The following is a 27,021-nucleotide window of genomic DNA, read 5'->3' on the forward strand; positions in this document are numbered from 1 at the left end:
CCTTTATGTCACACTCAACCAGCAAACACCTCCATCCAGCAAACACCTCCATCCGGAAGGACCCCTGTCATCCCCTGTCTCTGCACCAGCACCCTGGGGTCGAGCTCTGCCAGAATGAGGAATGTCACTCCACAAGTTCGCTCTGTTCCTGTATGTGAACCATCACAAACTGTGGATGATGCTCAGTTCTGCCTGGAAGCCCAGCCTGCTGTCTCTCTTTAAACTTGTCCATCCACATTCTTCAGTCCCTTTTTTAAGCTCCCTGTGTTCTCTTTAACCTTTGAAGTCCTCAGCCTGCCTCTCACTCTCAGCAGGTGTCCATGGCCCTACTTCCCAGAGAAAATAGGAGCCAGTGGATGGGAGCCCCGTGTCTTCCCTCTGTCAGTTCTGCCACCTCACCATGACACCTGTCTCTTTTCCCTCCTGTAAATAGGAAAGTTACTTCCCTCCTCAGAGCCTCTCCTTCCTGCATGCTTGGATCCCATCTCCTCCCACCTTCTTGAGAAGTGCTACTGAATGTCCCTTCTCTCTCAGGTCCTCCCTCTGTCCCCCATCCCTCTTCATCTCGCTCCTGTCCTTCCGTGCCAGGCTCCTTAGAAATAGCCATGTGCAGTGCCAGCATTTCCTTACCTCAGCTTAGCTCAGTCTGGGTTCCATTGCTACACTCCACCGAAACAATTCTGCCAAGGTTGCCAAGGACCTCCCGTGCTGTTCAATCTGGCTGACATTTCCCAGTCCCTGCCTTCTCAAAAGTGTCATATTCATCCCATAGCATGTTTGATCCCCCTTTTCCCTTCACTCCCATTGGGTGGCCCTGTGCTTTTTCACTTCCTGCCTCAGTAGCAGTTTTCCCCTTTTTCATCATCTTCTCCAGGCTGTGAAACGTTCCTGTTCTTGAAGACTGCTTCTCCGCCCTCGTCCCTCTCATGCCATCCCCTCCCCAGGTTACCTCATCCATTCCTCTGGGGAGCTAATGTCTGATGCACGGATACACACATTTTTATCTCCTGCCCCTGCTGCCCCTGGGAACTTCAGACCCACCTGTCCACGGCCTACCTGACATTGACACTTAGATGTCCCAACAGCGCATGAAATTTAACAAGCTCAAAACTGAACTCTTCTCTTAAAATGCATTGTGCCAGTCAGTGGACTCACCAGCTACCCCGGCATGCATGCAGCACTCCCTCCATCTTTCCCTACATTTCTAGTCTGTCATCAAGCCCCGCAGATTTCAGCACTTGAGCATGCTGGAGTGTCTGCTTCCTTCATCTGTGCTGCCTCCGCCGCCCTCTGCTGAGCTGCTGTCCTCTGTGTGGTGCAATTCTACGGTAGCCACTTCCCGGTGCTCCTGAGCATGCTGTTCATCCCTTTCATGCCATGCGCCTTGTCTGTTTCTGCACTGTTTGCCCATTAACAGTGCCCCCTCGTCTCCAGGACCCACCTTCTTCCTGGAAGCCCTGTCCACCTGCCCTCTCCTTTCTCCACGAGCCGTTGCTCCCTAGGGAAGCCTCGCATGCCTCCCCCACCTGGCCTGGGCCTTTTCCATACTTGCTTATGGTCCGATGTGCTTCTCCCTCCTGACTCTGTCATTGTTGGAGTTCTACACTTGGGGCAGTTCTTCAGTTAATGTGTCTGCCCCTCTGGACCATAAGCCCCAAGAGGGCAAAGACTGGTGTCCGAGCTGTGCCTAGCACTGAGTGGACTCTTAAAGGTTGTGCTGACGCGAGGATGGATGGGGAAGGAAAATCAATAAGGAAAATTCTCAGTTTACTCATTCCATGTTGACTGAAGTTTTCGTATTTTCTCCACAAAACATGTTCCAGAGCAGGTACCAAAAAGCAAAAGGATGCAGAAAGTTTCTGGTTTCCTGCTTCCTTTCTGAGAAGACTCTGTTAAGCGATACTGATTTAAGCAGCCTGAAGAGGCATCAAAGCTTTGGAGGATCCGCTAAACGCATCACGTGCATTTAAATAATCAGTGTCCGGTCCCACCTCCATGTTGGGTTTTGCTTTCTCTTGTTCCACAACATATCGAAGTGCTGATTGAGTTGGCATCCAGCTTCATTCGCATTGTGTTTGTTATCACAGGACTTGGATTTCCATTATGATTTTCTTTTTCTGTTATTTTTCAAACTTTGATATTCCTCTGATAGCATAAAGACATATAAACTAATTTTTCACAAATATACTCTGGAAATGACTTAGTATCATAAGCTGCTTGGGGAAAGTGAACCGGAGAAGCTATATGATGTTAGATTCCTGTTTTCTTTCAGTGGGTTTGAGAAGCTAGCTGTCAGCTGTCACTATCATTCCTCTGTTGTGTTTGCCTTTGCTCTCTGGCCACCATTCCTTTCTTTTTGCATTTGGCCTTCTTTAGTTTAACTACAGCATATCTAGTTGTGCTTTGAATATTCTTACTTATATATTGCTTTGAATAGTCTGCTTTTTTTTGTTTTTTATTTAACAGACATGGCTCCACTCTGTCACCCAGGCTGGAGTGCAGTGGTACAATCACTGCTCACTGCAGCCTCGAAATCCTGGATTCAAGTGATCTTCCTTCCTCACCCCCGCAAGTAGCTGGGACTACAGTTGCACACCCCCACGCCTAGCTAATTTTTGTTATTTTTTTTATTTTTTAGAGACAAAGTCTGTTGCCTTAGCTGGTCTCAAAATCCTGGGCTCAAGCAGTCCGCCTGCCTCAGCCTCCCAAATTGTTGGGATTACATATATGAGTCACTGTGCCCAACTGTATCTACAGATTTATAACTGTCGTTAGTTGTGGAAAATTCTGAATCATCATTATTTTTTCAAATATAATCATCTTTTGTTCATCTTCTATTTCCGTATACATTTCTCACTTCTCATGGCTTAAAAAATTCTCTATCTGATCATCTTAGTAACTAAAGTCTTGAGAATATTAATCAGTCGTTGCTATCTCTGTGAGCTCATGTTTGATTGATCTCCATCTGTGGGAAGCCTGGAGGCCTGGCAGGGGGTGCTCTCCTCCAGAGATCATTTGCATTTACTTCTGCCAGGTGTTGGGGCCACTTTCAAAGGCTTCCTTCAAGGATCTCAGGTTAATGTTGAAGCCTTTGGTTGAGCTCCCAGCTTTCCTTTGGCCCAAATAAGTGTTGAAATTGGCAGTTATCTTCAGGGAGTCCCTCCTTTCAGGCTTGCTTAATGGTCCCCACACTCCATGTGGGTTAAACTCACTTTAGGGGAAGAAAGGTGTCTTGGAGATTTCCTCTACTGTCTGTGAACCCAGCAATGTGATTTCAAAAAACAAAAAATCTCTGCTCTATCAAGCAGCTCATTCTTTTGTTGTTTGCTTGTTTTGTTTTTGTAACTGAGAATCCTTCAGCGTGCCTGCCTTCTATCCTACTGGAAGCATAAATCTTTGACATGGTTTTTATTGCTAGCAACAAGGAAAGTCAACATGCAAAAATAGTTAACCAAGAGAAAGTTCAGGTTTTTCAAAATCATGTGTCCAAAGCCATCCCTGTCATTCACTGGAACTTGATCTTACTCTTTGTCCTTTGGAAGCACATCTTTGCTTTTGTTCTTGACTCATGTCCAACCCACCTCCTTCTCTTGCAGTCCTGGGGCCACATGTCTTCCTCCTTCCCTGAATGGAGGTTCTTCTTTTGGTTAATTCATGCCCCACCCCAGTCTTTATTTTTAAACTTAGTTCCTGTAAGGGAAGTAAAGAGCACACAGATGAGTGTTGTTCTTGGATTTCAATACATAAATCATATCCATTAATCCAACAAATATTTACATGAAAAATTTAAAAGCTTTCTTTCTCAGATTACATTTTCTTTACAGAGGGAAGTTGTCCTGGACATGTGACCAAAGGGGCTTGGGGATGAGTTTCTGGAGGGAAGGTAGGGAGAGTGGATGGACAAGAAGCAGGGACAGGCGGCATGAGGATTGAATCTCCTTCACCACTGCCGTCCGATGGCCGCCATGGACCCAGCATCAGACAGACGTAAGAAGTGGGAATGAGGAAGGCAGGAAGAGAGATTATGATGGCAGAGGGAAGGAGGATGGGTGGGTGGGTGGGAAGAGAACTTCCTGTGTCCACCATGTTTTTTTCCCCAAGGTACACATTCAAGTCAAGTCCTCCTCACCTGGATAGTAATAACCTGTGCTATTTATTTTATATTTTTCTAGATCAATGAACTGAGCCATGTTCAAATCCCTGTTATGTTGATGCCAGATGACTTCAAAGCCTATTCAAAAATAAAGGTGGACAATCACCTTTTTAACAAGTAAGTGCAAGTATGACCTTTCATAAGACTAGCATGGCTGCTAGGAGTACAAGTTTTGTGAATTTCTGTAATCACATAATTTTTCAATGGGTGGGAGTAAAGTTTTGCTGATGAAGTTAATCCTGTGATAAACATAACCATCTGTCATTTTTAGAGAAGCAACAGCAGGCTCTCTGGGATAATATCCTTTGCCATATGGCATATTGTTCTCTATGAATATCTTATACGTTGAAAGTGATATTCTCATTATAATTCAAATTTTTCAAGCTGTAAATTGCTTGGATTTTTTATCAGTTATGAACCTCTGCTCTTGTACACAGAACTTTGAAAATGATGATTTATGAACAGCAATGACTCCATCATAGAACAATAAAGACCGAAGGTACATTTTCATAAGGCACAATTAGATGCCATGTTGGGCATTGAGAACATTTCTCCTTCATTTGAATGTCGTTTTAGACATCATTGTGAAGCACCTATTATATGTTAGGTGGTCCATTGAGAGCTGGAAATGCAATGATATAGAAGACCTGGCCCTGCCCTCAAGGGGCTCAGAGTACGAAAACTGACACATATACAAACTGCTATAGTTCAGTGTGCAAAGTATGATAAGGGAGGGGTGTGTGCATATGTATAATTTATATGCGTGTCTGGTTCCATGGGAACAAAAAGAGGGAAACAGTTCTGAATGATTAGGGTGAACCTCAAATCACTCCCATGTGAGGATCATTATGAAATTTTTTTTGAGACAGGATCTTGCTCTGTTGCTCAGGCTGGTGTGCAGTGGCGAAATTATATCTCACTGCAGTCTCAAATTCCTGGGCTCTCGCAGTCCTCCTTCCTGAGCCTTCCGAGTAGCTGGGACTACAGGTACAGGTTACCATGCCCAGCTGATTTTTTAAAAAACTTTTTGTGAAGACAGGGGTCTTCACTGCAGTCTCAGATTCCTGGGCTCAAGCAATCCTCCTTCCTGAGCCTTCCAAGTAGCTGAGACTACAGGTGCAGGTTACCATGCCCAGCTGATTTTTTTTAAAACTTTTTGTAAAGACAGGGGTCTCACTGTGTTCCCCAAACTGGCCTCAAACTCCCGATGTCAAGCAATCCTTCCACCTCAGTCTCCCAAAGTGCTGGGATTACAAATGAGCGGTGTAAGCCACCGTGCCAGGCCGATTATGAAATTTCTTCAGGGATCCATTGTCCTTATGTGAAGCTGATGTGTTAGTTTTTCTCATAACAGTGTTTAGAGGCTGACTTTGAGGGAATTTTCTGTATGCAAATTTAGAATGTGGCATTTATATAAAATAAGCCTTTTAGGGGGGTGAGGGAGTGGCCCTGCTTTCCTCGGCAGTAGCTGAGAGGGAACCTGGGGGCCGTGCTGGTGGCTTGCTCCGCTACCTCTTCCTAACTCACTGTCCTGCCACTGTGCTTTTCCTTCACTGCTCCTCCTGCCTGGCCCCTTCCTTCCCCACCTCTTGTTTTTTGAGGAATGGCTGCAGTGTGTGGCCAGGATTTAAAGAGGTCACATAGTCCAAGCATGCCTGTGACAAAGGAGACAGACAGACAGCCGTCTAGCCCCCCATGTCTCCTGGATCTTCCTGCGGGTTGTACCTGGTTCTAGGAAACACACTTGTCCCTTTAGTAGACAGTGAACTCCGAACCTTTCTTTAGTTACATGTGGAACTCAGTGGTGACAGATGCAAGTCTGATTGACTGTCTCTGAGCTTTATTCCACGCTGTGACTGTTTCAGAGAAAACATGCCAAGCCATTTCAAGTTTAAGGAATACTGCCCGATGGTCTTCCGTAACCTGCGGGAGAGGTTTGGAATTGATGATCAAGATTTCCAGGTGAGTTGCTTTTGTAACATTTGCTTCCAGTAGGAAATGGGTTTTGCCATGCCTTTTGCTCTATAAATTAGGATCTATATTTTTGTCAATAAAAGTAATTATATAATAGTAGTTTTCATTTTGTGTAATAAGTTGTTAATGTTCATGCTGAAGTAAAGTGTTCTCCTGATTGGGGACCTCTATACATATGATATTGGTATAAAAGTCAGTAGGAAAAGACATTACTGTTCTTTGGAAGGAGACTGAGCATGTGAGGGTTTTATAGAATACTCTCATTTCCAGGTGGAAAGGTTCTGCTAGCAGAGCCGCCTGTTAATTTCTGCTGTCAGACATGTCAGTAGCCTGTGTGAGTGTGCATGTTTTCTATCTTTGTAGAGGCTACTTAGGACTCTCAGGAATCTTTATCTTGCTGATTTGCTGCTTTTCAAGTTGGTCAGACTCTTGCCACAGCATTTTTGTCAAAGGGCACCCTTTGTGCACTGCAGTGCTGGACTGTGGAATGACCATAGCACTGTGGTCAGCACCAGGAACCCAGCATCCTGGGCGTGTCCTGTGGTGCATCTTCCTCTTCATCTTGGTTCCCACCACGTAAAAATGTGTACTGCTGCTCTCCTCCCCACTCTGGCCTGATCCTTCATTCTAACTTTTGAACATCTGTTTTAACTCTTTAAATAACTGTTGAGCCATGATCATTTTTTTCTAAGAAAGGATTTGACATTGGTTACCCAAGTTTCATATAGCGAGCCAGATTCGTAAATGGCTAAGGATTTTTTTTTTTAAAAATCCGCTTTTTTTAAAAGCGGAAATCTAAGGGACAGGTTGAACATCCCCATCAGAAAATCTGAAATCCAAATGCTTCAAAATCGGATATTTTCTGATCAACATGATGCCACAAGTGGAAAATTCCAGTTAAGTGCTCAACACAGCATTCGTTTCATGTACACAATTATTTAAAATATTGTATAAAATTGCCTTCAGGCTATGTGTATAAGGTGTATATGAAATAGATAAATTTTGTGTTTAGATTTGGGTCCCATCCCCTAGATATCTCATTATCTATGCAGATATTCTGAAATCTGAAAAAATCTGAAATACGACCGGCTCCAGGCATTTCAGATAAGGGATGCTCAACATGTACTGACTTAAGTCCCTTCAAATCTAGTCCTAATTTGCCCTCAGTTTAAGATCTGAATTCATCCTGCATTAAGTGACATATTGCCACCCTGGGTGACTACAAATTGAATACTGATACAGCTTACCCTGTGTTTTCCTCCGAAGAATAGGGTCCCTGAGGCAAACTGAGATAGTTAGCACACTTTCCTAAAGATCTGTGCTCCCACTGCCCTCTCTGTACCATTGCCAAAAATTTCCAGGAATTTCTCACATGTTTGCTGAGGCATGAGAGAGGCTGCCATGTTTGGAGAAAGCAGTGCTGACCAGGCTGCCAGTGACACTGTCTCACGATAGCCTGAGGTTGTGGTTTGCATGGAGGTCCAGACCCTGAGCTTGAGGCTCTGTGTACACAGAAGAGCTGAGGGCTGGCTAGTGGGACAGGAAGGATGTGGTTGCTCATTTGCTATTAAAACTGCATGGGAGCCAACACTCATGTTAGGGCATTTCGTTTCTTTTCTTGAGACAAGGTCTTGCTCTGTCGCCTAGGCTGGAGTACAGTTGTGTGATAACTCACTGCAGTCTCAAACTGCTGGGCTCAAGTGATCCTCCCACCTCAGCCTCCAGAGTAGCTAGGACTCCAGGTGTGCACCACCATGCCCAGCTAAATTTTTTTTTTTTTTTTTTTTTTTGTAGAGATGGAGTCTCACTATGTTACCCAGGCTGCTCGCCAACTCCTGGCCTCAAGCCATCCTCCCAGAGCATGAGCCAGTGCACCTGGCCTTGGGGCTTAATTTTTAAGAGAGAACTTAGATCACAATTATGGACTTGAAGTTTACTGCTGTAAAAATAATTAGCTTTTAACAGATAATTATTAGAATAGTAAAAAGCATTTCTCTGAAATTAAAATTAATAATTCTGTATCATTTTAGAATCATTACTAAATTTAAAGAGGCCACATGAAAATGAACTAGGTGCTTTTTTTTTTTTAAAGGAATTAACAGCAGATACCTTCAGTGTCTTAAGAAAATCTCCTCTGCCTTAAGAAAAGCTGAATACCAGTGTATTCCTCCTTCTGTCCACATCCTTTTTTTTGTTTGGGTGGGTGTTGCTTTAATAAAACAATTTCACTGGCATTTCACAGAAACTGACTTTTGAGGGCCCATGCATCTTATCTTGTTAGATATCTCAAAGCATTATTGAAATGAAGTCTTTCTATTTCTTGTCATAATCAACTCTGTCAAATGAGATCCAAAATGAACCCATTATGTTCTGAGTTCTGCACTGCAGCAAAGAAAAGTCATTTTTAAAATTTCCTCAAATGACCAATTTAGTTGCTGAAATGCAAAGACATGAAGTGGTTTTTCTTCCCTTTTTTTTAACCCTACAAAGAAAACTACGTAAGTTGATATTGAAGTCAGTGCAAATTGCTGAGTACAAACTTTGAAGGGAAATTAGGCAAGTGGAGGATGATTCACAAGTAACTAATTGGCAAGTCCGTTAAACTCTTCACATGAGAGCTCCCTGTTGGGGAGAGTGGTGTGAGTGTGATTAATCATTCGAACACTCCTCCTTTCCTTAGCTCTGCCTGCTGCTTTTGGCATTTAAATTGCTGCTTTCTCTTTGGCAACTGTATTTCTATTTAAAAAAAAAACAAAAAACAAAAACTGTATGCTCCCCTCTATAAAAAAAAAGAAGAAGAAGAAGAAAAGTGTGTATTCAGTCACTTCAGTACTCCAGAGGTATACTTTTCTTCCCTCCTCAGTCCTGTATTTCTTTCCCAGTGTCTGTACCTCCTAAAATTCTTCAGCAGGGTCAGGGACCCTGAGTTCCAACTGAAAACAGGATCATAAATCTGGGGCTGTATCCCAGTCTATCGCTACTTGGCTTGGAAGAAAGGAGGGCAGTTGTGACAGCTCTGGCTCCAGGGTCACCTTGCAGGCCCGTGCGTACTGCAGGGATTCAGGCAGAAGACAGGCAGGGGCCAGGACCTGGGGCTCCAGCTGCCTGGCACATTGTTACTGCCCAGACAGTTCAATCCTCATGCCCTGTCCAAGTAACAGGTATCATTTGGCACATGTGACACCAAATGACTAAAAACAACCTTGTTTTCCTCTCCCAGAACTTGCTAATGTGCCTTTGCTGAGTAGAGTCTCCCACTGGCCGCCGCTGTCACTCCTGGGTACTGGTTACTGAAGACTGCATACATCAGAAAAAAACAACTCTTTTTCTGAGCTTATCAGTGTGAGCTGCTTTTTGAGTACTCTTTCCCAACTGACTTGGAAAGTAGGATCAGTGACCTAGGCTCTCATGGTGTTTTGGAGGACACTGGATAGCAAAAGGAGACCAGGCATTGCCTGCTGTGTTTATTTTTCCAAACTGCTTGCATTTTGGACCAGCGGCTCTAAATCAATGTGGTGATCAGGGGCTCTATCATCTGGTTTATTTCATATTCAGACCTTTCCATTCGGCCGAGTGGGTAAATGGTCCCGACTTGTCTTGTTTGTGTGACCACCTTTTTGCTACACCTGAAAAAAGTAGGTATTGGTCCGCGGAGATCGCTCTGTTTGAAGTAGAACATAGTTAAGTAACCTATGCAATTGACTGCTACTGGTGAACTTAAACTTCTTAAAAAGTTTTTAAGATAAATGAAAAGGATAATGAAATGAAAAATGAAAACATTCCTGCTTTCTCAGTAAACATTTGTATCTTTCCTCTAGTTTTGATTTCTGGAATATCTTTAAAAATGACTTTTCCTTGTTAAAGACAAATTCAAAGAACAGTTCTAGAATATTCGTTGTTAATAGCAGTACCATGTAACATATATATGTAAACTTCTGTGTGTGTGTGTGTGTGTGCGCGTGCTCATGCACGTGTGTAACCAGTGCTTCTAGATTCAGAACTTTTTCCAATTCATTAGGGCATTTTTAAATTGCATGATTGGTTTGTAATATGCTCAGGGTTGATTCAGTGTTGAATCAGGGTTCTGATCATTGTTTGACCAGCATGATATCCATCGTCATACTTTAAAGGTATGTTTCAGGACGAATGCTGCCTGGGAGGCCTCTTCTGTGACTATAGCTGCAGTTCTATGTCTACCATTACCTCTGCATCCTTAATCCCTGATCACCCTTAGGTCTGGGATTTCATGCATAATTATCAAATCAAAGTATTTATTTGTACCTACCACACGTCAGGCTCTGTGCTAGATGTTTTAGGGAATGCGGAGAGAAGAAAGAAAGGTGAAGCATCACTTTCTTTAAAAACTATTATGTACCAGATTCTATATTAGATGCTAACGAGATTTGCAGAAACCCAGCATCTTGATTTGTAGTGTTCTTCATGAAAATCTGCACCCCTCTTTCCAGTCTCTTATGCTTATTTGATTGTCTCTTATGCTCAGACCCAGAGAGACTGGAAACAGAGGGTACAGATTTTCATGAAGAACATTAAACAGCCCTGGGAAGTCAAATAGAGGCTTCAGTTACATTTAGTAGCTGCCAGAGAGGCTTGCCTCCCAGAAACCAAAAAGTTATGCAGGAGGGAGCTGATGCTGTTAAACCTAAATAGACCACACATTTGAAAGTGAGGCCTCTTGTTCACTGTGGAGGATAATATCAGGTTTACTTTTCCCCTACTGTGTCTCCTGAATTAGAATCCCTCATTATTCACATCTGATGCCCTTTCTTCTTTGTGTTTGTAACAGAGAATTCTAATTTTAAAATAATTAATTTTAAGAGCTAACATTTTAAACTTTTGATGTTCTTATTTCAAGTTTAGAAACAAAATTCTAAAGTCTTAAGACCTTCAGTGTATACTAAACTTGAAGTGGAGGGTAGCAGGAATTCTGCCTTAATCTCTAGAATATCAAGTCTACCCTTTGAAACTTTCACTTGTAGATTTCTCACTTTGACTTTAAGCTGCCTGAGGGCAGGAGCAGTGTTTGTGTTTCCTGGCCGCCTGTCCCCGGTTTAGCACAATGCTCAGCTCAGCAGACACTTAAGAAATGTTTGCAGTCAGGGCAGCGGCCACACCTGTAATCCCAGCTACTCAGCTGGCCAATGCAGGAGGATCTCTTGAGCCCAGGAGTTCGAGACCAGCCTGGACAACATAGTGAGACACCATCTCTAAAAATATGAAAAATAAATAAGTAAATACTTCCACTTAGTTGTAGAAGAAAGTGAGTGAGGGCTAATGGAGACTTTGAAGAGAATTGAACCCTCTGGGCCCAAGCAGAAGACAGAAGAGCCTATGAAATGTGAAGGTATTTGGATGGTAGCAGAATGGTGGGAAATAAAGATGTTAAAATAGCAAGAGACACAAAGACACCAGGGACACTGGGCCGATTCTGCTGCCAGTGAGCAGCCCTGTGGGTTTTGCTCGGGGGAATGGCGATGTCATGAAATCTGTGTGGTCTTTTCTTTTTTCTTTTTCTTTCTTTTTTTTCTTTTTTTCTTTTTTTTTTTTTTGAGACAGAGTTTCACTCTGTCGCCCGGGCTGGAAGTACAGTGGCACAGTCTCGGCTTACTGCAGCCTCCCAACTCCTGGGCTCAATCGGTCCTGCCACTTCAACCCCCTGAGTACCTGGGACTACAGGTAAGTGCCACTATGCCCAGCTAATTTTTGTATTTTTTTTTTTTTTTTGGTAGACACAGGGTTTTGCCATTGTTGCCCAGGCTGGTCTCGAACTCCTGGGCTCAAGCAGTCCACCCACCTTAGCCTCTCAAAGTACTGGGATTACAGGTGTGAGCCACTGCACCCAGCCAAGGTCTGTATTTTCTAAAGATAACTGCATTGTAATTTATAGAATGCATAGAAGGGAGATAAGAAAATCAGGAGGCTGTGAAATCCCAGTGAGCCAAGCCTCTGTCACCCACTGTGTAAAGCATGGAGCAGCATCAGAAGACATTGAGAGAAGTAAACTCACAGGTTTGGTGGCCAGTGGCAAAGGACAAGAGCCACCGACGCATTGGGACCTGAGAGGCTGAGAGAGCAGGGATGCGGGTCCCGGAGGGAGGGAAGTTGGGGGTTGCAGGCGGATAGAAAGGAAGATACAGTTGAGTTTTTGACCTGTTGACTGGCCCTGGTGGTGGGATACCCGGTGAGGCTTGTGGCCTGCATTGGGCATCCTGGCTCACAACTCTGGATGAGGTCGGAGCAGAGGTCCAGCTGTGGGAGGATTGGCACAGACGTGCTTGTGGGACTCCTCCTTGGTCCAACTCTTAACCCTCAAACTACGCCATCACCCCCGTGCTTGCTCCTCAAATGCCCAGGCACTCTCATTCCTTTGTCACCAGTTGTTGCCTGTTGGGTTTGCTCCGTTTGTCCTCACAGGTTGGCTGCCCTGGAAGGAAACTCCCACTCAAAGATGCACCGAGGCTGAGACCCAAGGGAGGCCCCTCTCTGATTGGACAACCTCTTGATAGACTGGGGGAAGCTCCCTCACAGCCCATCAGGGTCATCAGGCATTTCTTGCACTGTTTCAGGTCCTTTTTATGAGCTGCGCAAATGACTGTTCCTACCACCACCTGCCCCCACCTGGGACCCCAGGCTTCCTGTTAGCCTGTGTTTCCTGCCTCAGACCTGCTTTGGGTTTTGCCTTGTGGCTTTTGACAGAGAGCTGACAGCCAGTCATCCTTGCCACTGGGTGCTTCTCTCCAGGTTAAATGCTGTGTTTACCGTGAGCCCTGGGGACAGGTCCCTGGTATTTTAATCACCGTCAAACAGCAACCTGAGGTTTTAAAAGATGATCTCATGGCACTCTGTGAAGTTTCTGCAACTCTGCTGCTTTCTCTGTTGGTCATTGCCTTTCATTTTTATATTCTTTTTTTCTGATAAGTTGTTTCATTATTAAGAAGTGTTAAATTGCACTGTGTCTTGCTCCCTTCTATAATGAAAGCTATTCTTCGCTTGAGATCACAGCTTAGACTTTCTTTGAAATTCCCCAAGAGCTTAACACAGGGCTTTGAACACAGTGGGCATTTAATAAATCCTTGATGATGATGTTCAAGTTCACACGTTGGTCTTTAACTCTCTGGCGAGGTCAGAGGACCATCTGTGCTCGCTCACATATGTCAACCGCAGACCCAGAAAGCAGCCTTCTCCAGGCAAGTTGCTCCTGTCTCCTGGGCTGTGTGATTCGATGCATGTAATCGTAATCCTGAGCTGTCAGCGGGGCAGTGATTGGTTTCCAGGTTTCAAGTCCATGAAACAGGTAGCCAGGTTGAGGAAAAGAATATTTCCAGGAAGTTAGAAGACCTGGTTGAGTCTTGGATCTTCAGTGACTGATGCTGTGACCGTGAGACACTCACTCACCCCAGGTGGGTCTGAGTTTCCTCGTCCGTGACATGAGGAGTGGGACACAGTGCTCTCTGAGGCGCCCTAGCTGTCAGGTCTCTGAATCTATTACTGTGCCCCCATGAGGAGATGGCTATCATGTGAGTTCTTCTGCACGGTATTGACATGTTCCCATATACGAGGGTGGCTTTACACATTTGAGCATGGCAAAGTTTAAATGGCCCCTCCTTCAACTAAAAATAAAGACTTTCATACATAATTTTTAGCAGAATGTATACAAATGACTATCAAAATGGAAAAAAAAAAACAAAAATTATACAAGACTTACATGATTAGTTCAAGAGAATTAAATATGCAAAATGCTTGGTTGTTGAAAAAATACAGGGAAAAGTAACTGTTATTAAATGAGGACACTTTTATGAGAGAGATAAAAGATTGGCGGTAAGAATGAGCTAATTAAATTGACATTTATGTTTCCTTCCCCCTTCTGGGGGCTCCACTAATCCTGGATCTCTGACTGCGGAAATAAACATCTTCAACGCAGACGTTTAGAGGAAGAGGGAAAGGACAGCATCATTAATCCTTTTCTTAAGGGAAAGGACAATAAATTTCCAGTTATAAATATAAAAAGGCATTAAAGAGGGAGCTTCATCTCTCATTACCTTCCTTTATTTGCTGTAGAGAGGACCGAGGTAGCACCAGAGCCTCAAACACAGCTTTTGAGGTTTGAGCTAGGATAGTATAAGATAGGAAAGGTATTTATTTGGCTATGGGAAAAGTACATTTATTCACCAAGTTTCACAATAGGCAAAAATGAGGTAAATTTGTCATCCTCTTACCTGCCCTGCACCACACAGCTTTGCCATGGAACTTGAACGTTTGTCCAACTGTTCGTTTTTCTCTAGCTCCCTGACTATGCTAGGAACAAACTTAGAAGCAACATTTATTGGCTGTGATGTGTCCACTGCAATTGTGTATGCGTGCTGGCCTGAGTAGAGAGCACTTGCCAGGTCACCTCACTCATCCAGAGACAGCCCGGGGGCTGCGGCTGGCACAGTGCGTCACCTCAAGGTGGATGACTGTGTCTAGGGTGCTTGCAAGATCAGTGTTGGGACCAATCACAAATACCTGTGTGCTGTATGGTTACATCCGTGTGAAATGTCCAGAATGGGCAGATATATAGACACAAAGATCATGAGGCCTCTCTAGGCTGGGGGATAGGGGAAGGAATGGGAGTGACTGCAGATAGGTTCAGCGTTTGTTTTTGGAGTCATGAAAATACTCTAAAAATGATTGTGATCATGGTTGCATGATTTGGTGAAAACATTAAAAACTATTGAATTGTATACTTTAAATAGGTGAGTCGTATGGTATGTGAGCCATATCTCAACGAAGAAGAATGCTCAGTTTGAAACTAGCTTAATTTATTCAATAAGAGATATTTTTTCCCAAAAGGTTGAAACCAGTTTAATTTATTCAATAAGAGACAGGTTTTCCCAAAGTTGATTTTGGCTGTTCTTCTTTTGGGATGGGTTATGGTATCAGTATTTTTATTTAGAACAGGTGACTTTAAATCATTTCATAATTTATAATATGAAACTATCAAATGTATAGAAGAAAAGGAATAACCAATGAAGAAAGTGAATTTTTGCAGTTTGTGCATGTTTATTAGATTTTTTCCCATAAACTAATAGTAAATCATCGTCCATTTCCTAAGTCTCTACAAACTGACAGCAGAATAATAATTAGAAGAATGAGCAGGAAGCTTAGAGACCATTAAATCCAGCTGTCTTTCTTTGCAGATAATCAGATAACAGAGTAAGGGATGTGGGAAGGGTGAGTTGGAGGGAGGACTCAAAGCCCTGACTTCAGCCCATTGCTGTTGAGATGGATCACCCTAACACTCTGAGGCTGCTTCCTGGGTCCATTCTGTTTTGCCGTCATCTATGTCCTTTGCCCACCTCTGGTTTGAGAGGTCACAGGGAAGTGAGCAGGGGCCAGCAATAGAAGGAAGACCTTGTGGGCTGGGAATTTTCAATCTGAAACTTTCTTGTGAAATTTTAAATTCTCCTTTTAACATGTAAGTTATTATTGAAGCCTTTAGGAAATAACTTATTGTCACTTTTGTTAGTGACTGATAGGTGCAGAATCCCCAATTTTATCTGTTTGTTTTTATTTTTTAACAGAGTCTCTATCAACTAGGCTGGAGTGCAGTGGTGCAGTCATGGCTCACTGCAGCCTTGAACTCCTCAGCTCAAGTGATCCTCCAACCTCAGCCTTCCTTGTAGCTAGAACAACAGGCACACACCACCATATCTGGCTAATTTTTTAATACTATGTAGACACAGAGTCTTACTATGTTGCCCAGGCTGGTCCCAAACTCCTGGCCTCAAGTGATCCTCCCACCTCGGTCTCCCAAAGTGCTAGGATTACAGGCATAAGCCACTGCGCCCAGCCCCCAGTTTTGAATTTAAATAAATTGCAGACCATATAACTCTCCAAGTGTGTCCATGACAAGGAATTTGTTTTTTTTGTTTGTTTTGTTTTTTTTTTTTTTTTTTTTTTTTTGAGACGGAGTCTTGCTCGGTAGCCCGGGCTGGAGTGCTGTGGCCGGATCTCAGCTCACTGCAAGCTCCGCCTCCCGGGTTCACGCCATTCTCCCGCCTCAGCCTCCCAAGTAGCTGGGACTACAGGCGCCCGCCACCTCGCCCGGCTAGTTTTTTGTATTTTTAGTAGAGACGGGGTTTCACGGTGTTAGCCAGGATGATCTCGATCTCCTGACCTCGTGATCCGCCCGTCTCGGCCTCCCAAAGTGCTGGGATTACAGGCTTGAGCCACCGCGCCCGGCCAAGGAATTTGTTTTTTAATGAGAGGAGATCTCTCCAAAGCCTGGGTGGATTTCATTGGGTAATTTTATCTGGCTGCTTTCCCATGAAGACAGGTAGATAAGGGTAAGTGTTCCAGAAAGTGAATATTTTACTCTGGAGATGAAGAGGACTAAACCAACCCTCTAACGGGTGTTTTTAAGGCCTTAGATAGGATCAGCTTCATCTCAGATTTGTCCTTTTAAATTAAGTGATTGAGAGGACAAATAATTTTTCTAAATGGTGCCTTCTGTTAGGCCTTCTTTTTCCCATGTAGAGCTGGTCTTAACTTGTAAATTTCATCTTAATTTCTTTTTTTCCTGTTCTCTCTTTTTTTTTTAATCCCCCCAGCTTAGTAATATTCAGAGTGCATATAGAGTATAAAGTAACCCAGAATTCAGCACTCCCAGTATAAAAGATTGCTCCTTTCAGCTTTGACATTGTTTGTGAAGAAAATCCATGCAGTTTTAAGCAGAAAAAGTGGATGGGACATTTCTTATAAAGGCAGAAACCAGTGACAGGAGGAAAACAAGAACCTCCAACAATTCTCAGACCACATAAACTAATTTAAATAGACATGATGCAGTGTGCCACATGGTCAGAAATGTGAAGAATTCTTAGGGTTGACATCATCACCACAGTCAACAGGACTCATAAGAAATGCTAAGTGCCGGTCCTCCTTCAGCCCTGTGTTACACCGTGTGAGTGCCTGACTCTGGGTCCAGGGCTCAGCAGCACAGTCCTCCTGTCCCAAATGCTTATTCCACAGACTCATCTGTCTCAGCTCCTGCCTGGAGAGAAGACAGCTCCTACTCTTCCTACTCAGTTAATGTAAAGTAATGAACAGTCCTAGAATGAGTCCAGATAGCTTTGTACACTTGTTAATAAAAGTGTAAATAACAGACTCTGGACTGCATTAGCACTGTGGCTGTTATTGATGATATTTTCTACACACTTTACTTGGCAAAACCGAAAACCTAAAGACAGGTTTGGTTTTGTGCCAGCTGGCTCACACTCTAAATTGGCATTAGAAGGTGTTTGTCACTACGGAAAAATCGACTGTCCCTTCATAATGCCCACCATACTCTAGAGCCCAGGCGAAGAAACAGCGTGGCAGGGGGAGATGGAGGCTCTGGGTGGGGCCCCTGCAGCCCTCCGTGCTCACCAGCCCACCTGATGTTGGAGAACTGAGTTGGGCAAGTCATTTCTGCTCTCTGGGTCTGTTTTATCTGTATATTGAGTGGTTTGGAGTCATCTTCAAGGTTGCTTCCAACTCTAATGTTCTTTGAGATTTATTTAAACATGGAGGGACCCCTTGAAGGCACCTGAAGGTCGCTCCCAAGCTCTGTTTCCATCAAGGGCCTCCCAGCTTGTCCAAGCATCCAACATCATGCTGTGATTCCTTTTTTGGTTGCGACAAAACAAAGCACACTGAGGAGTTTCTTACTCAGTGTCGGTAGATACAGTGTTCGAGGCAGCACAGTGACTGTGTTGAAGATACAAGGCCTCCTCCGCTGAGCTCATGTGCTCGTTCTGGCTGATGTTGTCCTGAATACATCTGGAATCTGTGAAGTGTTATTTTCACTGCATCTTCTCCTTCTTCTCGGCCTGAGTGTCCTAAACCATCATTAGGCCCCTGCCGAGGTGATGGTTGTACTGTCCTCTGATCGGACTCTTTCTTGGGACAGGTGTCCTGAGTCACCTTCTGAGGCCCATGTTTTACAGCAGTTCCTAGACCTAGAGCGAGTCATGTCTTCGTGTAAACCTTTTTTTTTTTTTTTTTTTGAGACGGAGTTTTGCTCTTGTTGCCTAGGCTGGAGTGCAGTGGCACGATCTCGGCTCACCGCAGCCTCTGCCTCCCAGGTTCAAGTGATTCTCCTGCCTCAGCCTCCCGAGTAGCTGGGATTATAGGCATGCGCCACCATACCTGGATAATTTTGTATTTTTAGTAGAGACGGGGTTTCGCCATGTTGGTCAGGCTAGTCTTGAACTCCATGTTGGTCAGGCGAGTCTCGAACTCCTGACTTCAGGTGATCTGCCTGCCTTGGCCTCCCAAAGTGCTGGGATTACAGATGTGAGCCACTGCACCCGGCTGAGTAAATCCATTTTTAGAGTCATAAAAGTTCCAAGGTAGAGATCTCATTCAGCCCATTCTCTCCCCGGGCTTATTCTCTATCACTTTATAGACCCGGAAACTGAGGCTCAAAGAGACTAAATGCTATCTACAAGAACTGATGAATGTTCTAGATCCCAAACCAGTGCCCTCACCATTACACGGTACTGCCTTTATTTTTTATTTTTATTTTTATTTTTATTTTTTTGAGACAGAGGCTCACTGTGCCACTTAGGTTGGAGTGCAGTGGTATGATCTCGGCTCACTGCAATCTCTGCCTCCCAGGTTCAAACAATTCTCATGCCTCAGCCTCCCGAGTAGCTGGAATTACAGGCATGCACCACCACACCTGGCTGATGTTTGTATTTTTAGTGGAGACGGGGTTTTACCATATTGCCCAGGCTGGTCTTGAATTTGTGGTCTCAGGTGATCCACCTACCTCGGCCCCCAAAGTGCTGAGACTACAGGCATGAGCCACCGTGCCCTGCCTGTACTGCTTTTAAAAACACACGTCTGCCTTGGAATAGGGCAAGAAAGTAAATAATAATAGTAAAAATACATAAACAATTTTACTTTATTATAAAGGCTACAAAAAGTCTATGATTATAATGACAGAAGTATAGTCTTGTCTTTGTGAATCACCCTTTTTGGTTAGTTCAGAGAAAACTTTAGATAGGAATCTTAGGCATATTGCTTGGCTCCATTGTACACTAGTTTCTTTATCTTCAGATGGGAAAAATGGACCTGGCTTTTCCTCTCTCACTGAAATATTGTGAAAATAAATGTGAAATAATGAGTTGGATTTTTCCAGGCCTTAGAATCATTCCAAGGATCAGGTGTTTTGTGTAGAATTGCATTAACTCTTTTGATTTCCTGCTTATCAGATAAGGCTTTTAATACATTTGGTTTATGTATTTTTATATTCATGGTGATATGAAAGGTACATTCTGTGTTTTGATACAGTGTTCCTAACTTCATTGGTTATTTGATATTCATGAACCTTAAAAATATTCAGATAGTGTGGGTTGGGGCTACTCATGTGATTATTAAAATGGTGATTTGAGACAATCAAGATTCGAATTTTTAAGGTTTTATATACCAGGATGAAGACATGGCTGATATCCTAATCCAGTGTCTGCATATGTTATTATAACAATGCCTTTGAAACTGAAAGAAAGGCAAAAAACTGGGGAAGAGTAGTATCTGAGCTAAGGAGTTCCTACATTATTTGCTTTTACATTTCCAGCCCTTTATAAACCCATACATTGGGCTGAGCATGGTGGCTCATCCCTGTAATCCCAGCACTTTGGGAGGCCAAGGCAGGCAGATAGATCACTTGATGCCAGGAGTTCGAGATTACCCTCGCCAGCATGGCAAAACCCTGTCTCTACTAAAAATACAAAAATTAGCTGGGCGTGGTGACACATGCCTATAATCCCAGCTACTCAGGAGGCAGAGGCATGAGAATCACTTGAGTCCAGGAGATCAAGGCTGCAGTGAGCCAAGATCGCACCACTGTACTCTGGCCTGGGCAACACAGTGAGACCCTGCCTCAAAAAATAAAAATAAAAAATCCCATACATTGTATTGGTACTTGTACATAGTATTATTAAACCCTTCTTTAATTAATTAGTAAAGTAAATGCCATGGATTATTATTATGAACTATAAAGTTTCCCATTTTAATCGAACTGGAGGTGTAGAGAATATAATGGGAAAGGCATGAGTGCCGGTAAGTCTGTAATTATAACGTACTTAATACACTAGACTGTACATGCTGCATGCCGGCAAAACACAGCATAAACACCGTTCTATAGACCTTGGTTTTCACGTGTGGTCTGCAGACCCACTCAAGCAGCAGCATCTGCTTCTGAAAATGCCCCACCCCTGACCTGCTGGATCAGAATCTGCATTTTCACACGATCCCTGGGTGATTCAGTTGCTTGTTGAGTTTGAGATGCACTGACTATGCAGCTTTCAATTTTATTTCACCCCATTGGCCCATGAGAGAATGTTATACTGTCCTATCTAATGTGCATAAGGAAACGATCTATGAAACTGAGGCTGCTGGAATTCCATCCTGTGCTGAATACAGTTCTCCTTTACTATTCCCCATCCCCCCAAAAGTTGTTTTACACGTATTGTCAGTTTGACAGAGTTTAAGGTCTGTTCCACTTGGTCTACTCCACCTGGCTTTCATAAACTTGATTGTTCCCACTTTGATTTTATGCCTGAAGATAATTTGCAATCTTACAGTTCCTAGAGTTCTTGTTTTATTTGGAAGAAATACCCTTTTGCAAATTAGTGATTGCAAGAAAAAAGTAAGACCATTAACAAAGAGCAAGAATTGCTTTTTGGGGGCTAGCATTTAAAACCCCACCAGGGGAAATTCGCTTTGATTCTCTTCCTTTTTGTTCTAAGTGGGAAGTAGTATAAAGGAGATCTTGTTCATGTTTTAGGAAAAAAACACTGTAATTAAGAAGGGAACTCTTGTTAATATAGCCATTTTCATCCTGAAACTCATTTTTATCATTCTCAGGCTATCTAATAAATTTCAGTTGTCTTAAGAATAATTGAACACTGCCAAGTCTTGCTATTTAAAGTCACTGGGGATTATGTAGATTTTTTTTTCCTTCTCTCAAGTTTTCTAATAAGCTAAGGAAAGCAGATTCAGTTACTTCGTGGCCTTGACTCTGCATCTGGCAGGTGCGCCTGCTTGCCTTCAGGTCAAGGTGTGCGATTGCAGAATGTGTGATCCACTGCAGGGGATGCCAGGGTGGTGAGGTGAGAATCCTAGAAGGGGAAGATTTGCTCGTGGGCCACTTTTCTCTTCAGGCATAGGTAGGGCCTGCGTGAACCCCTGCACTGCTGCAATCTGATTCTACCTCAAGTGGTTCAGTCCTGTTGATTTCATCTAGAAAGGAAGGAAAGGATAAAGAGACTGGAATATACTAGACAGAAAGGCACTCTTTCTTTTGCAAATCCATGGGCAGAGCTAGCTATCACCTGCCTCTCTGAAGATATCCATGTTCCCTTAACCTGACAGCATTTGGCCACTGAGGCCTTTGAATGCCCACTCTAGAGAGGAAGTTAAAAGGAGAAAGCGTGTTTGCCTTTGAATCCCACACAGGCCATCCCTAGGCCCAGCCCGCACTGGGAGAGGCCTCCTTCACCATGGAGTATAAGAGCATGAAGTCCAGCGTTGGACAATCCTGGGCTCAAATCCCCACCCTGTCACTTACTAACCATGTGTGGGGTTTGCTAGACCCCATGGCCTGGACAGCCATTGTCAGGAGATTGGGACAAGGAGGAGGCTTCTTGGAGGATGTAAGAAAGAGGAGATCTGAACAGAAGTCACATGGGAGGAGAAAGGTAGACCTGCCTAGCCAGTGTCACTAGCATGAACCAGATCTTGGAGTGAATGATGTCAGAAGAGCCCCTACTCAGAGCCCCTCCGTGTCCACCCTCCAGGATATCAGTAGTTCTCAAAAATGGCGGTAGGGAGTGGAGGATGGACCGAATTCAAATTGCCTAAGGAGGAGCTGTTTTAGAAGACACTCTCCCAGGCTCCTGCCCTCTCCTCCTGGGGCACACAGTTAGCATAGTCTGCAAGTTAAGTACTTTACTAGTTAAGTAATTTACTAGTTGAGAGTTTGGGTTCTGAGCCAGCCACACTGGAGTCAGAATTCTAGCCCTTCCCTTGCTAGCTATGTGCCCTTTGCCCAGATACTAAGCCTCTCTCATCCCCATCTCCTCGTCTGTAAAATAATGATGATAGCAATCGTAACAATTGCATGGGAATGTTATCAGAATTGGGGGAAATAATCTGTGCAAAATGCTTGGCATGATACCTGTCATGTAAGGAAATGCTCAGTGACTGTAAAATTTTCTTTTATGACTGGAACCTAATTTTATTCAGAAGAAAACTTTGAGATCTTGTCCAACTCTGAAAAGAACTAAGTGATTAAAGTTACTTTGATTATCATTGTAGACATTAGTCTGCTTTAAGGATATTAGAATCATAGTACAATTCAAGCTGTTTTCATTTCATCTGAAAGGCTTGCAATGTGAGTTATGATGCATGTAAAAATGTCATCCTACTTATCAATTTATCCCAGACACAGATGTTTTTGAAAACTTCCAATGATGACAAATTCTCTGGGAATAAGAAAGCCACACCTTTAACTAGTTATCTTCCCCCCTTCCTTCCCCTCTTACCCCACCCGGGAAGAATTCCCTGACCAGGAGTGCACCCCTCCCCAACGACTCCCAGGCCCGCAGTGGAGCTCGTTTTCACACTTCCTACGACAAAAGATACATCATCAAGACCATTACCAGTGAAGACGTGGCCGAAATGCACAACATCCTGAAGAAATACCACCAGGTAATTTTTCTTGATATTTACTTGAAACTCCAAGAAGGTTAATATGCATAGCGATTTCTCACCAAGGCCAAAGATTTAAATATATAGTTAGAGAACAAGAAGAACACATTTCACATAAAAATCTCCTCTAACCCGGTGTTCTAAAATTACAGTGGCCAGATTCCTGGCAGTTCATGTTTAGGCATGCTTATGCTATAAAGGTCATTCATTATTTATATAACACTTTTAACCTAAATACTCTTGTATAATAGATTCAGTTATCACTGCTCTGATTTTGAAATCTTTCAGCTTAAGCTTTGGCAACTTGGCAGAAGTTCTTGCCTGTCCCAGAGATTGGGTGTTGACCTCTGAGTTTGTATCCATTTACACCTCCAAATCCCATTTTGCTGTCAGTGGTTCTTCTGTCCTGGCCCCAGCAGGGCCCACCCCATTCCAATCTGCTACATAGCAAGCTCTCTGATTTTAGAAGGTGAGTGTTGGTCTGCTTCTTGCCCGCTTTTCATCCCCGAGCATAATTCCATTGTAATCACTGGAGGTAAAATCGACCATCCTTGGAAGCAGCAATCTGCCTCTCATGGAGTAAATTCCAGCACAAGCTTCCCTGGTACAGCACATGTTCCCAAGGCCCAGCCCGCACTGTAAGAGGCCTCCTTCACCATGGAGTGTAAGAGCGTGAAGTCCAGCGTTGGACAATCCTGGGCTCAAATCCCAGCCTTGTCACTTACTAACCATGTGACTTCTGGACTTGGTTGTTTTTTTAGAGACAGGGTCTTGCTCTGCCGCCAGGTTGAAGTGCAGTGGCGTGATCACAGCTCACTGCAGCCTCAACCTCCTGGGCTCAAGCAATCCTCCCACCCCGGCCTCCCAAGTAGCTGGGACCACAGGTATGCACCACCATGCCTGGCTAATGTTTTAAAATTGTGTTTTTATAGAGGTGGAGTTTTGCTATGTTGCCCAGGCTGGTCTTGAACTCTTGGGCTCAAGCATTTCTCCCATCTTGGCCTCCCAAAGTGCGAAGGTTACAGGTGTGAGTCTCCACACCCTGCCTGGATTTTGAAGCCACAGTGTCTTTGTTTATATAGTCAGGATAATAATGACACCTAATATGGATTCTAAAGATTAAATAGGAAAATGCATGTCATGTACTTAGCACAGTGTCTGTCACACACTAGATACTCAATGTATGGTGGTGGCCATAGCATCAATATTATCAAGATAACATCTATGATATAAAAATGACATAACAACTAAGTCACTTTGAGAAATTGTAGTCATATGATATGAACATGTCTGCTGTTGCAACATCCCAGGAATCATCTTCAGAACTGGTGTTTAAAACACATACACACGTTGATGCTTTTAGGATCTTAGTCAGCTTGAGCTGTCATAAAAAAGCGTAGACTGGGTGGCTTAAATGACAGAAATTTATTTCTTACAGTTATGGAGATTGAAGTCTGAGATCAGGGTGCCAGTATGGTCGGGTTCTTCCTCGTTTGCCGACGGCCAGCTTCTCACTGTATCATCACCTGCGTTGGCGGGAATAGGGTGATGGGGACAGGATCAAAAGCCCTCTTCTGTCACTTCTAATAAGGGCACTGATCCCATAATGAGGGCTCTAACCTCATGACCTAATTACCTCTCAAAGGCCCCACCTCCTAATACCATCACTTGGGGATTAGGGTTTCACCATGAGCATTTTGGGGGTCACAAACTTTCCATTCATAGCAGAGTCACACTGTGTTTTTAATTTAAACAGCTCCCAATTCCCCAAAGGTAGAAATTGGCTGTCACAAAGGGTATTCAAAATAAAGTGCCACAGGCCCTGACTATATTAATAAAATGATTCTCAAGTGTAAACAATCACACTTACTAAGCATCTGCTTTGAAGGCAGCACTGGCCTGGACTTGTGAGTTCCTAGATGTCTGTTTAAACATCCCTTCCAAAGCATTACTTTGGGGTCATGCATGATGCTCTAATATCATGGATTCTTTCTTGGCAGTTGCTTATTCTTCCAATCTTTGCAAGTATGATCAATTACATTTTGCTTGCAGTGAAGTCTATAAAGATCTTTGAGCTATATTCTGTTTTTGAAATGTGGTACTGCCTCTAGTTTGTCTTCTAAAATCAGTCAGTCTCTAAATTCATTTCGTATCTAATAAATCTTTTATAATATCTATTCCTTTTGAAATTTGTTCTACACTGCTTATGTTACTGCCTCTTATTCTAAAGGAAATTTTAAAGTGTCAGGACGGTACCTGTGAGGGGGAAGACATTGAGGCTCTGTTATCTAAATGAATTGAATTACAGGTTGCAGCTTTTAACTCTTCACCTTTTAAACAGTCTACTTTTTCATTTTTTCTCCTCTGGAAATTGATGTTGTACTTATGCATTCTTTTTATACTTTCTTTCAGTTGTCTCAGAACATTCAAAGCAAAGTGATATCTCATGACTGATGAGAACATATTGTTCTGATAGATGGCTAGGATACCATGCTAATAAAATGTGACACACAATTGAAGTATCAACTTCTTGATGACAACTTTGAGTTTAGCATCCTTTGACTTTACAAAAATCACAATTTGTAATGTTTTCTCTGGGGTAGTTATTGTAACCTAACATAGGGATTTGACACATCCCCAGTGTTAAAATAAGTGTGGGATCAAAATAAGTCTATTGACACCTCCCAGGAGCTTTAACAGTGTAAAGACTTCCTTTTGTTCCACTGCTACAAAATTGTTATCTTCTTGGTGTGTTCTTTATTCAGAAAAGTCTCCTTTATCCAACATTTATATTTTTTTTGTTTTTATAAACAGAATATTTTAAATATAATTTGTAGGGTCTTAATGATTGAGAATCACATTATTAATGTAAATTATTTAGAAGGCACTAAGTTGAAGTCAGGAGACGTAGATCCTCACCTGTTAGGAACTGCCTCTTGGGTGATCTCTGAACTCAGCTTCTGCACCTGCATTTCATTCATTCATTCATTCATTTATTCATGTATTCACTCTTGACCTTATTCTAGAAAGGATTTAAGGTGGCCTTCAAAGAAGTTGGAAATACAGGCTAGAATAAATGAAAAAAAGAAAAGGAGGAGGCAGAAAGATAAAGGCACAAAATGGAGCCTGGAATGAGTGTAGACATTCATGCCAAGATGACCAGCATGCTTGACACTTTGAGTCTGTTGCCAGGGAGAAATGTAAGTGGTCTTGGTACTAAAATCCAACAGGGTTGACTCTAAGGAGTTCCCCGGAGAGCAGACACAAGACACCTGACCTGATAAAACAACATCCTTGACACAGGCTGAGAAACATACAAGAATGTCAGAGAACTTAAAAAAAAAAAAAAAAGGTCCATATAGGCTGCTAATTATCAATATAGGCCATGTGTAAATATAGCCACGGTTGCAGCACCATTCGTTTTTGTTTCTGGTTTTGCTAATTTGTCCACTTTTAAATTACATTTAAACAAAAACAAATTAAGGACAAGGAAATGTGTGGGTGGCACAAATGTTGACCATTGAAGATGAACATGCCACTTGTATACATCTCAGCAAAATCTCACATAGAAGAGGTTTTTAAAACTACAGCAGCAGTGAAGAGTAACAGTGTTAATTCCGTAATCAGAGAATGCCACAGAAACCTCATAAAAGGTTCATCATTCACACAGTTTATTTGATACTGATCTATTTGGGGTGACCCCTGCTAGGCTCACTGAGGGCAGGGCTGGGACCCTGCTTAGGTTGGCAGGTGTTCATGAAGGAAGATCCGGTCTGCCGAGTCAAACATCACACCCGCAGCAGTTAGCAGAGGCCACACCAACGTGTAGTTTACATTTAGTAAATGCTGTTCTACAGAGAAAGGCCACAATGCACACCGGCTGCCTAGCCCTCTCCCAGTCTGGCTTCTATTTAAATGTTTTTCAGGCTGTTCTTGTATGCCACTTCCAAACAAGATTTTGATGAATATTACTGGGTGTGGGCTCAGCCTGGCGTACCCTCGCGTGATTCCATGTGACCGGGCACAGGCCTCTCACTGGTAAACCCAGAGAGGCCTGTCAAGCTTTGCATTTCTCTCCCTGTGGTTTGAGATGCTCAGAGGTATTTGAGGTATATGTCAGGCCTTCATTCCTACTTTAT

At 43.1% G+C, this 27,021-nt stretch overlaps 1 protein-coding gene across 8 annotated transcripts in view; it reads left to right on the plus strand.

Annotated features, from left to right (window-relative positions):
- The window catches only part of PIP4K2A (phosphatidylinositol-5-phosphate 4-kinase type 2 alpha), a 177,498-nt gene that overhangs the window by 100,666 nt on the left and 49,811 nt on the right, over positions 1-27,021 (plus strand). For 5 of the 8 annotated variants that reach the window (XR_002524201.2, XM_003903459.3, XM_021943110.2 and 2 more), the window contains exons 2-4: positions 4,173-4,270; positions 6,019-6,115; positions 22,730-22,882. Coding sequence is in view for 7 of the 8 variants with exons in the window: in XM_003903459.3 (XP_003903508.2) it covers positions 4,173-4,270; positions 6,019-6,115; positions 22,730-22,882 (348 nt within the window). In the remaining variant the exon portion in view is untranslated. Of the gene's footprint in view, positions 1-3,841; positions 3,988-4,172; positions 4,271-6,018; positions 6,116-22,729; positions 22,883-27,021 lie in introns of those variants that run through there. The other 3 variants (XM_021943112.2, XM_009214087.4, XM_021943113.2) reach the window with 2 other exon arrangements.

Source organism: Papio anubis, chromosome 11 (genome assembly GCF_008728515.1).
Source record: "Papio anubis isolate 15944 chromosome 11, Panubis1.0, whole genome shotgun sequence".
Lineage (NCBI taxonomy): Eukaryota > Metazoa > Chordata > Mammalia > Primates > Cercopithecidae > Papio > Papio anubis.